We start from the raw sequence: 12,624 nt of genomic DNA on the forward strand, positions 1-12,624 counted from the left end.
TATTTAATAATTCTACACATACTGGCTTTGCATTGGTTTATTACAAGACGTGGGGATTACTGGAAAGGTTGTAAAGACGAGTGCCTCATAGTGCAATCTGGTACTGCTAAGAAGTCCCACCCATCCTCCGTAAAACAGCCTTCTTCTAACACTTTCATCCTCCCCCTCCTCACACCACCATTTGCTTCCTGTGTTACCTTTTTAGCCCCTGGTTTCTGTGTTCATGTTCCCCCTGGTGCGTGCTTCATTAATAGTTGGAGTGCTGTGTGTGAGTGGTAAACATGTTATTGCTGAGTGATAACAAAAGAGTTCATTGTTACTGGGGGAAGCTCAAGGGGGCTGTCATGACGCAACAAGGATAGGGGGAGACAGAGGGTTGAAATTAAGGGGAGGATGAAGTATTCCTTGATGAAAAGCTGGTATGATATATTAGGTTCATCTCATGACAAGTGTAATGTGTGCACATTAAGTATGCTTTCTTAGAAAAGCTTTGGTGTGAGGATAGTCGATAAAAGTATTTATAAAATGAAAGACTGACCATGGGATTCCTTGTTGAAATATATAAACAGTACAAAGACAGGTTTTGTATGCCTATTTTGCAGCTTCAATTCAAGGAAATCACTTTGACTTTCTAAATGACAGTTTCTTAGATATCTTAAACCAGTGGTTCCCAATGTGGAGGTCTCTAAGGGTTCACAAAATAAATCTTAATGGTCAAGAGATTATAGGCAACGCTATCTGCGTGATTCTAGGGATGGCATTGTTGATTTGTTGGCCCGTCGGCTGGTCCACCATTTTGGTTCAGATTTTTAAATTCTTTAACTGCTAATGATGTACATGGCAAAGATCATACCGAGTAAACATCTGCATGTTGGTATTTCCATTGCAAGCATGTTGGCCTGCTGTGTTTGCAATTCTCAGACATATGCAAGCTGTAACACGAGGGTCACAAGTAAAGATTTCTTTAGTTTAAAGCAGGTGTTTTCCAAGTCTGAGACTATGGGCCTCTCCTCAGACAAAGCTTTTGAAAAGGCACCCCCTCAACCCCCCCTTAATTTACCTGCTTTGTTTCCTCAATTTGTGGATGCTTATGGTATCAAGATTATGTTATTCCAACAATTGATAGCCTAATATTGCTGTTTGACATAACTTCAGACTACACCAAATGCATAAAAAAGGTCTGTCCTCAGGTATTTATTAGTTTCTGACTTTGGTAAAGTGGGGAAAACAGTATCCCAAAACTACTGTGTCTTTGAAGTCTGTATTTAATCAAATCACACACACATTTAGGCTATTAAGGTGATCTCCTTTTGAAAATGAATGTAATAACTGATGTAACATTGTTTCTCTTCCATTCACTGAGCCTCCCCTGACACTTTTTGGAGCCCCCCTGGGGAGGCCTGCCTTACACGAACCAGAGGTTTAAAGGATCAAAAGCAAAACACAGGCCCCATCCACACTACTGCATTTTCGTTTTAAAACGGAGACCTTTTGCTACGTTTTCACCTCCTGTCCAGACTAAAATGACGAAAACAAAGACCTAAAACAGAGAAGTTTGAAAACGCTGCTGACCCCGTTTTTTCGTTTTGAAACTCCGGAGGGCGTTTTAGTGAAGATGAGCAAAAACAGAGGACTTGAGAATCAATGACGCAGACGCTCAAGCTTGGTTCTCTGATTGGGTCTTATAAGTCATGCTAAGTCTAAAATGCAGCTAAAACGCTGGTGTGGGCAGAAATTGTATTTGTTTTAATTCTCCGTTTTTAAACTAAAAACATTTGGATGGGGCCACAGTTGAACCACTGTGTTTGACTGGTCTGCAGAGTGTTGTTAATTCATAGGTCCATTCAACATGGAAAACAAATAATAGTTACACATTGTTGTTGGTCCAAGCAAAGAAATCTCTGATCTTACTTTTCGCCACTGCTGTTCTTTATTCTTAGTATTTTCTGCAACTGCAACCAACTGCAGAGTAGCTACACTGTCACATGCATGCCCAGTGTACATGAATGATCATTTGTTAAGCATTTTCAGGCATGTTAGTATAGACCATAGACCCTACATAACGATGGACGATGCAGCTCCACTTTCTCCCACTTTTGGGAGATCTGTCATGTCGTCCATCTTTACATACAGTCTCTGGTATGGACAGAGTTTATTTCTGAAACAGTGTTAAAACGTTTGTTTATATAGAGATAACTGAAAATGTATTAGTGTTGAAGTAGCCTTACTTTTGTCTAATGCCAGCTAGTAAGCACGGAAATAGACTGAGTTGTTAGTCACCCTTGTCTCTGAGCCATGTTGCCATGGTAACAATCAATTTGTGGATTGTGAATATTGTGGAATAAAGAATAATTAGGTCAAGGTCCACCCCTTTGTAAATAGTGGTGCATTTATGTGCTGCTCGGATGGTCCCATGTCCCAAGTGAGTTGGAAAGTTGTTCGTCTGACTTCAGAGTGTTCATGAGCTTTAATGTGTAAACAACATGGAAACTACCAAGCAGTTTTAACTGATCTAAGTCACTCAACATGGACAGCACAAATTACGTGCGTGAGCTTCTTACCATTAAGCCAACATTGATTTTCAGCTGCTATCTTTGTGTGTAATATGATATAAACTCATTGGTCGTGTACCAAAATTTCCGCAGACTTTCCGAGTTGTTTTTCTGACTTGACAGCACGTTCACTTAAATTTTCCAAGTGGTGAACTCATTTTTTTTTAACTATTCCAACACAACATGAATGCAGGGTTAGTCTAATTAATTCTTCTGCTATTAATTCAGCCAATACTCAAATTATATTTCTTCAACAAGGCACACCACAGGTTTTCCGTTTGTAGTGAATGGAACCTCACAGTTTAAAGGTATTGCTTGATATGCCAAGTGTTTTTAGTTTAAAGAATATTCATTTACCCACATTACTATATAGAGAGTAGTGATTTTATTATAAATTAGTGCTATTCTAGACATTCAGGAACTCAACACATTTATGTCACCAATAAACATAGACATCAACAGTATCTATTTATTGGACATTAGCCATAATAAAAATAAAATCTAAATATATTTTGTATTGTATTATATGTATTGAGTCTGCAGCTCTTCTATAGCATTTTCAGCAGAATCATTGTATATTAATACAACCACCACCACTAGCTCATAGTTGGAACACACTTGCATGTAAGCACTGTATCTGTCCTCTGCACTGTGCTTTGTAGGATGGGATGTTCGGAGTAAAACACAAATTATGCATTGTGGCTCTAGTTATTAATGGTACTCATTTCCCACAAGGTCAAATTATTCATTTTCAAATCGGGGCTGAGATCAATTATCCATCATAAGGTTTTCCCCAGGGTGTGAGGTATTGATGCCATGACAAAGGGAAGTCCAGGGTTGACATATTTTAATAAATAAAACTTTTGCATCCATAATATCTTCTTTAGTTTTTTGTTTAGTTGGCTTTGTACTCCAGTAAATTGGATTTTAAATTAAACACACATGTAAGAGTTTAATGTTCTGCCTGTCCGCTTTATGTGGGTGTTTTTGTTTGTACAATATCAGATGAACAAAGTAGGAACTGTAGCCTTGTGATTGCCCACTAGCAGCATGTCTTTAGATTTCCCAGAGGATGAATCCTAACAACTTTGGTGATGCCCTGATTTTTTATCTGGCATCACCAGCAGGTTGACATTTGTGTTTTTGAGGGAAATGTCTTCACCACCATTGGATGGATTGCAATAAGATGAAGTTTGGTACGGACATGTTGTTCACACAGGATGAACTGTAATGATGCTGGTGATCCACTCACTTTTCCTTTAGCGCCATCCCATCATCATTGTCAAACACTGAATTAGTCCAATATTTCTCAGGGATCAATAATGTTTTTCTCATATTTTGGTTTATGACAATATCTCCAAAACTAATGGCATTCCCATCCACCTCTGCTATACTCTGTGTTTTGTGCATTTATGCAAATATTAGCATGCTAATACACTAAGCTAACAGGACCTACAACATAACCTTAAAGGCTACGTTCTGTGTTTTTCAACCTGTTTTCATATCTATGTAACTGATTGGGACAACATTTGTTGAAACTGGTCCAGTTTTAAGTGAGCGCACTGCAAAAATAAAGTCATCATATCTAACATTTGTTGCAAATCATTTACAGTTTTTGACTGAAGTCACAGAAATCAGCAGACACTTGGTATCTTGATGCTCTGTCAGGGCTGTACTGCAGTCATCTTCACTTCGTTCTTATTTTTGCTTTCAGCATGGGCTTTAGCATTGAAACATATGATTAGTTTGACTGAACTCTGACCTTCGTGGTGGTGAAGTGCTTCGAGAGGCTTCATCACCTCCTCACTACCTCTGACCCAGAGTCATGGACGACACCATTAACCATCTAATCCACACTGCCTGAAGGCCAAAACACAGAGGATGAGGAGGAGTATCTTCCCTCAGATCATTCACGTCCTGAACCTGTGAGGGTCGTCATAATTTATACTGATTATGTTGTGTTTTAGCCTAATGTCAATATTCTCAATTATGTATTTAAGATTAAAGACAGCAAACATCTACTATCACGAATAAAAAAGCTAATAAACATCTGAGAATGACATGAGAATACCCGGGTAAGATCAACTAAAGGTCCTGTTTGAAGAACCCAATATAAAGTGTTGTAACTCAAAAAAATTTATATTTATACAAAGTGGTTCTCATGGACACAATAAATGCCAGAGGCAGTGTGGTAAAAAAAAAAAATTAATAAAAGCCTAACTGTTTTGAACTATTTTTTTTTTTCATAAACCTTGGCTACAGATTGCAAAAGAAATAATGAAAACGTTTGGAATAGAAGTTGATTGCGGTCTGTACACTTGTGCAATATTCTGGATAAACTTTGTGAATAGGATGAATCTCTTTAAAATAATCAGTCACCGGGACAGTCATTTCTATTAAATAAACTTTTGTGTAAAATACTGGGAAAAAGCTGTATTTTTGGAAGCAACTAAATACATATACTCATATGTACAATTTCGAAGTACTATACTGGAGTATTATCATTTTCTGCTACTTTCTCCTTCTACTCCACCACATCTCAGAGGCAAATATTGTAATTCATATTTTACTCCACTACGTTTATTTGATAACTTTAGAAACTTTGCAGATTCAGATTAATAACACAAAATATAATAAACAAATAAAGTATTATTATAGGTTAAGAAAATTATTTCTTGATCCCCAGGAGGAAATACACAAGCTACGAGCCTCCACCTAAATTGATGTACACATAATGCATCAATAATGATAATCCAGTAATATCAATTATTCTGAAATGGGCCATTCTGCATAATAACTACTTTTATTTTTGATAATTAACAATACTTTTTGTCCTTTTTTAATATAAAAATATTCCTTTTTAACGCAGGGGCACAGGATTGTATTAAAAACTTGATTAGAGAATGTATTTTGCCATATCAGATGCAACACATTTCGTCTTTGAAAGACCCTGTTTCTGTACAAGTATTATGTTGCCCATGTCAACCTACTGCCTAAAAATATCAAAGGATGCAAAAGAAGAAAAAAACATTCCACATTCATCAAGGCAAAAGAGACGATGCAGAGACTTAGATTATCATCAGTGTTTCAACAGCTTGATGTGGGACTACCAACATGTCTGTCTGAAACAACCTCCCTCCCTCCCAACTCGGCGCGAAGCATCTGACATCACACCAGGGCCCACTCGTAAATACTGTATGAGACGGTACTTAAGCCAAGTGAGCAGCAGCCATGTTCCAGACGGGGTGTCTCCATCATGCTTGCTCCCTCGTGCCCACACATGCTAATCAGTGCACTAACACAAAAGCTGTGAGCATAAAAAATCTTTACGTCTCCGCTTGTATTTTGGCAAATGTTAGAGCAGAGAGATGATGCAGCTCTCTACACCCTGTAGACAGTTTCATGCATTATGTCCCCGCATCTTCCGTTAACTGGAAATAATAACACCTCTGCAACAGTGAGTGCCACTTCAGTGACATCTTATAACAGATGTAGAGTTGAAAACAAACAATATGGGGGAAAAAAGGCTTAAACTCAGAGAATCTTTTATATTTGTTTACCCTTAAAATTTATTGATTTTTTTTCTTATAAAGAAGACAGACATTATTGTTATAGTGTTGCTGTGATGTTCTGGCGGCGAATAATCCTCATCTATGAGTCCCGAGAGGTGGCGTGGTGAGGGCAGATGGAGTCTGGGAATGTTGGGTTGATGTATTGCAGCGGCAACATGTCAGAGATGTTACAGAAAGATCCCAGGCTTGTGTTGGTCACTTATTTTTTGGGCTGGGCTGCGATGTAAAGAGCAACCAGACAGTAGAGAGCACCTCCTACGGTGAGAGCCATGGTGGTGCGGTACAGTAGCCTGTCGGGAACGCCACGCTTCAAATGAATGGGGATACCGTCTGACGTCTGAGAGAAGAAACAGGAGGGGGCCGAGTGGGGACGCAGGGGAGGGTTGGAGAAAAAAAAAGAAAGGAGGAAAACGTGAAAAATAAAATCATGAAAAGAACAGAGTGTACAATTTAATCCAACCAAAAGCGTTAACATTTTTTATTGTTTGTGTCAGAACACCATATTGTTTGTGTCAGAACACCATATCCCTCTAAGTAATTATCTTATTATCTATATCTAAATCCACTTCTATTTCTACAAAAACATTTTTAGAATGTCAAGACCTTCCAGTTTACTCACATTTGAAGGATAACGGCACACTCTTTTGAGGACAACGATGTAAATATTTTGGATAGGGAGGACAGATGGTTTGAAAGAGGAGTCAAAGAGGCCATCTACACCCTAGTAGAGGAACCATCTATCAATAGAGGAGGCTGCAACACCACTTATCCTCCACTTACAACGCTGTCCTTTCATCCCTTCCCAGGAGATTGAACACGTGCTCACATTCAGACAACGGTCATTCAGACATGGTCTCAGGTGACTGACAACCATAACGACTGTTGTTAGAACAGCCAGGCACTATTAAACTAAACGATATCCATCACCTTGATAATGACCTCATAGACGTTAAAAAGCTGGGATTCCCTGCCAGTTAGTGAGAAGTGAACAAGCCTCTCATGAGAGGCCAAACCAAGTCCAGTTGCCCTTGATTTTAACCCACCGTGGATAAGTAAGACCTGGATGACTGAGAATCTTCACAGACATTTTCAGAACTTAAAAATTGTTGGTGAGATATTTTATTGGAAATAATAAAATAAAGAGTTTCATTATAAGAAAAAGTTTTTCTCCAGTATGTAATCTGATTTGGAAGACCTTCGCTTTAATAAAAACAAAATCTTGCAATTAGAAAATTGCAGCAATCAATACTGCCATTTTCATTTGTTTGATTGATTGCTCTGCCTAACTTCAGAGTCTCTTATTATTTCCCTCACTGCCTCTTGTGTGATGAATACAGAGGGGGGAAGCAGAAGGCCATTAAGAACAGAGCGAAATAAATACCAGTCATTGCCTGAAATGAATAAATCTTCAGTGCTTTGACTGATAATGTCTGATCCATCAGACAGCCACTTTGGCACAAACCTTTACTCTCAGGACTTCTTTGAATTAACAAAAGCCAATTCACTGAGAATCAGGAAGAAAAAATATATTCATTTTGTTTTAACTATGTTCTTCATTACCTGGAATATCCTCTGGAGGTCAGGAACCCTGTTTGCTCCCATGTACTCCACTGTGGCCCCGGCCTCTGACACCACCTTGGTGGGTGTGGCAAAGATCATGGTTGGGGACTCTGCTGGCACACCTGGCCTCAGCCCCTGAACAAAAACAACCAACTGGTCACAACAATGCACAATTCTAATTCAACATTAGTAATATACACGCATACAAATTTACTTATGACATATTTATAGTACCTATAAAAATTATTCACCTCCCTCTGGCTTCTTCATGTTTTACTACTGTGAAAAACTCGATTCACAGTGAATGGAACTAGGATCCTAGTACAAACTTTATCAGATCCTTTATAACTTTCAGCATTTAACAGCTACAAAAAGCAAATAACCCTATCTATCCACCTGCCCTCTCATGAAAATTGTAATTTAAGTAAATCTTTTAAAACGGGAAAAGAATAGGAAGGGGAGGGGATGAAGGTTGTTTAACCAACATTCTCAAAGATTTTTTTCCGAGACCTTAGCGGATTTATTTTTGATCCAGCTTGATACAGTTTTGTGCCTCCGTGACTCAATCTTCAAATTTAGGGATGGGAACAATAAGGTGCCTGGCCAGTAGAGAAAACCAAGACCTTTTGCACTGTCCTACAGAAAATATCATCATAGAGAATGCCAAGCGTTTTGCAATGTTTAAAATGTTTAAGTCTAAAACTAGTACTACTAGTATAATACCAGTAACAAATACCAAATTTGAACAGGAGGAAACTAAATTAATAAGAGTTAGATATAGCTGATATAAAGTGAAATTCTTTCTGAATTGTGGCAAAAATTCTGAGGGATTGGTCAACTACTGGATTTGTATTAGCAGATAACGGCAATTGAGCAGAAACCACTGAGTGTGAAGATTAACGACGTGAGGCTGAATAGTCTGGTCCTGGTTGACATCCACTGTAGAATCTTCTGGATGTTACTAGCCCAGTAGTGTTTAGCCAGATTAGGGAGTGTACAAATTCACACAATTAAAGATTTGCCAAATTGGCTATTAGCAGTTCCTGTTAGTAATGTGCCAGTAGATATACAAACAGCTATCAACGGATTACTTGTGATAACGGATACACAGTGATTCTTAGGCAAGTTCTGTAATTATATGGAGTGCCTTTTTTCCATGACTTTTAAGCGGATTTGTGGACATTTACTTGTAATAACATTGTAGATAATATATCCTCAGAAAGTGTAAGTCTCACTGAATCTAAAAATATGTGTATAATGTCTGTTTGTTCAGATTAGACTGACATATGACTCAGAGAAGAAGTGTGAGTACACTTATCCCTTTCACCTCACGCAGGATTTTCCTCTCACCTCACCTCCCTCCCTCCCTCCTCCTTCTCAGTTTAAAAACCTCTGCTCCAGAGGAAAGAGGAGACGAGGTTGTCACGATCAGTGAAAACCTTTTTCCTTAATTAGGATTTTTTGATAGTAAAGGTAACAGAAAATGCTCTTAAAAGTCCAAACTGAAACAAATCTTTTCTTGCACGTTATACCTTCTCCTGTGAGACTGATTAAGTGAATGCTTAGATTGCTAAAAAGCACCTCAAGTAACAGTTCAACACAAATAAACAAACAAATTAAAATGTATTAACATCTAGCTTTTTTGTCTTGTTCAATTTGTTATGAATAATATTTTTGGGGTTCCCTGTCAGATGCAGCCAGACCTTTGTACACACATTATATCTGTAGACATTAACACCAACTAGGGCTGGACAATAAAACAATAACAAAAAATATCGTGATATAATTTTTTTCAATAACAATACAACAAATATTCAGTAAATGTTTGACTTTATTCACTTGAATCATACATGACTTAGGACTTTTTTTTAATTAAGATATTAATTTTGTTGAGGGAAAAAGGACTGACAAAGCTTTTATTTAATTGTACTCATGCATATTTGTTGACAAAGATTTTATCATTATTTTTTTTGAATGTTCTACTTCAGATTTGTGTTTGGCCTCAAGTGTTGACTATAAAGAAAAGTTTAAACCACAATTAACCATCCGGTTTCTTCAACTTTCACTCAGGAACGAAAATCACCCTTTAAACTCGAAAGAAATAACGATTTGATACTTATTGTGATAATTATCGATATCGAAAGATATGAAACTTTTTATTGTGAGATCATTTTTGCCCATATTGTCCAGCCCTAACACCAACATTTTCTGACAAACTTTGCTCCTAGAAAAGATGTAAAATGACTATTCTTTTGGCATTTTATCATTTCACACCCAGAAATCTTAAAATTGTAGATCAGTGTGATTTGGAACAGCTATTTAGCCATTCAGTTGTATCAGTCTAGGAAAATTATTAACTTTAATACTGCTGTTCTACTTTTCTGACAGTTAAAACTAGGTAAACAAACCAGAGGTACACTGTGGTGTTAGTGAAGTAGAAGTGCGATTCCTTAATATCCTCTCACTTGGAATAAGCTTCTCACCCACCTTGGGTTTGAAGCACACTGGGAGACCCGTTACCTTGTTAGAGAGTGTGGAGGCAGATGGTGTGGGAGCGGAGAAATTAAATCTGACATATGAAAATGCAGAGGCACTGACAGCAGATTATTTTTACTCGCCATTTAAGAGAAGGCTTAACTACAGCTGCTCACAGCAGGAACTCATCTTTGTGCATTATACCAGAAATACAGAGATGATTCGCCTTTACGTTTTGTAGCTTTTCCTTGTTATTTCAGATGGACATGTGCTGCACTGTGCAAGATGCTGAGAAATAATAAGCAAACTGCAAAGGAGGAGAAACAAAAATGTTGCCTTTAGGTGTCTGGTGACGGTTCCCTTACCTAAACACATGCAGGTTAGTTAAACTGGAAAATCTGCATTTCCTAAAAAGTGACTAATTGTGAATGTTGCTGTCTTAAATGCTATCCTTATTAAAGGATAGACTAAGCTGAGGTCTCATGACCAGCTCTAAATATTGGTAATTGGTGAGTAAGTGGGGAAAGCTGCAGTTGCCGCAATATTCCAGTTGGTGTTGTAAAAAGAGGCTGTGTCAACAACTGCTGGTAAAGGAGAGACTTTCTATTACCCTATATCAGGGATCAGCAGTTAAATTGAGCTATGAACTTTAATTTTTCTGCATTGTTAATTTGACACCTATGTTTTTAGGGGCATGCAATAGACACATATGTTCAATATGTTGTGTGTGTTAAATTCTTGAATAATGTACATTTTTAACACTTTGTTTCAGGATTATATCCAAGGGTAGATGTAATTTTTCCTCATTAGTAACTAGAGTCCTAAGGTTTAGGGATTGGGTGTGGTAGCCAATTTCATTTTGGATCACGGATTTGTTAAGCTCAGCGGCCAACGAGTTACTTCATTCACAATCTCTCTGAAGTCTTTTTGTCCTCTTTGTGGCACTACAGGTATCTGCTAAGAAAAAACGTGCCAATTCAGCAGACTGAACATATAAAAACAGTGGCCTGTTTCATTTATGGTTTAATAAAAGTGCTGTTGTTGAAACAATTCAGTTCTGGTCAAACAGGCTACATAATATTATTTATGCATTATACATCTGATAAGTTTGTTAGACTTCATTCAGCACCATGGACTCAGGCAGCCTGTCTTATGAGAAACTTATATGAGCCTTGTATTTACATTGTTATCAAACATTTTAATATAAAAACACTGAAAACTTTGGGCCAACTTTTTGTACAAGGACCAGATTTGGATACCACTGCCCTATGTTAACATCTGGCAAAAAACATTTCAAACAGCACAGTATAGTTCTCTCTCTCTCTTTATATTTTGTTTAATTACAAGACAATATTTATGTTACAAGGACATTTTTCTTCCTATTAAAAATAACTTAAATGTTGGATAAGTGACTGATCACAAACTTCATACACAGGAGAGCTTGAAGGCAGCATCACCCACTATCACAATATAACACGGACACTCCAGTGTAAAGGACAGAGGAGCAATAACAAAGGTCACATCTGGCAGATGCTATGAGAGGCCACTGAATTCCGAAATTGGCTGTAAAGTCACAGGAAGGCCAGATCCATATTTAGGAAATAACCTTTCCGGATAAAATGTTAAATAAAAGGTTATCTGATCAGGCAGTTTTCAAGACAGGAACAAAGGCCACTGGCTTTTTATGGTTTGTCTGAACGTTTTCCAACGTTACATTTTCAACACATTTGGAGAATGAAATAGCCAAAATTAAGTTCAGATGAAGATAGCTGTGACCTTTAAATACCGTGTGAGTTAATAACAAGATAGGAAACTACTGGTTATTTTTCAACCGAGAAAACACGTAATGTAACTTAAACTACGGCACGTTTGGGATTTAAGACACATGCCTGTACATTTAAATGCACTGGAGACTTTTAAATCTCTTCATGGGAAGTGAAAATAGCTAACATTAAAACAGAAAAGCCAATACTGGGTCGTTATCCAACACAATGACACGAAGGTCATCCCGGCGGTTACCGACTCGGTCTCTCACCGACACGCCGCTTCCCGGTCTCACCTGAGGGCTGTAGGCGGCTGTAGGTGCAGATCCCGTCAGTTTCTGGGTAAACCCGCTGAACTTGTAGTACATTTTACTGCTGAAGGACGGTGAAAAGTGTCATCCACAACAAAATCAACCGGTAAAGGGCCTTCCTGCTGCGACCGTCGAGGGAAAGTGACGTAGCAGGCAGCTGGCCCTACGCTGCCGGTTCAAAATAAAATATTTCTTTTTTTTAAAGCCCTGAATAGTGTCTACAGGTCATCCATCAGGCTGCAATCAGAGGGTTAAAGCACCCATGATACAAACTAAACTGGGTTTTTTATTCTCTACCATATTCTCTTCAATATGGTAGAGAATAAAATATATTTATTGTCAATGCACATGTACAACGAAACTGAATGCAATCTGATCAGTGCAACATCAG

At 37.9% G+C, this 12,624-nt stretch overlaps 1 protein-coding gene across 1 annotated transcript; it reads right to left on the reverse strand.

The window, feature by feature from the left end:
* Window positions 1–6,094: 6,094 nt before the first annotated feature.
* On the reverse strand, window positions 6,095–12,376 carry LOC119916265 (cytochrome c oxidase subunit 7A-related protein, mitochondrial). Its single transcript, XM_038736221.1, has 3 exons — window positions 12,219–12,376; window positions 7,685–7,819; window positions 6,095–6,461 (listed from the first exon to the last, which is right to left on the reverse strand). Exons 1-3 carry the CDS (start codon window positions 12,288–12,290, stop codon window positions 6,324–6,326), a joined length of 345 nt encoding a protein of 114 aa, XP_038592149.1. The 5' UTR covers window positions 12,291–12,376; the 3' UTR covers window positions 6,095–6,323.
* Window positions 12,377–12,624: the final 248 nt, after the last annotated feature.

Source organism: Micropterus salmoides, unplaced genomic scaffold, assembly GCF_014851395.1.
Source record: "Micropterus salmoides isolate LMB-PRFRI ecotype aquatic unplaced genomic scaffold, ASM1485139v1 Ms_hic_scaffold_21, whole genome shotgun sequence".
Classification (NCBI taxonomy): Eukaryota; Metazoa; Chordata; class Actinopteri; order Centrarchiformes; family Centrarchidae; genus Micropterus; species Micropterus salmoides.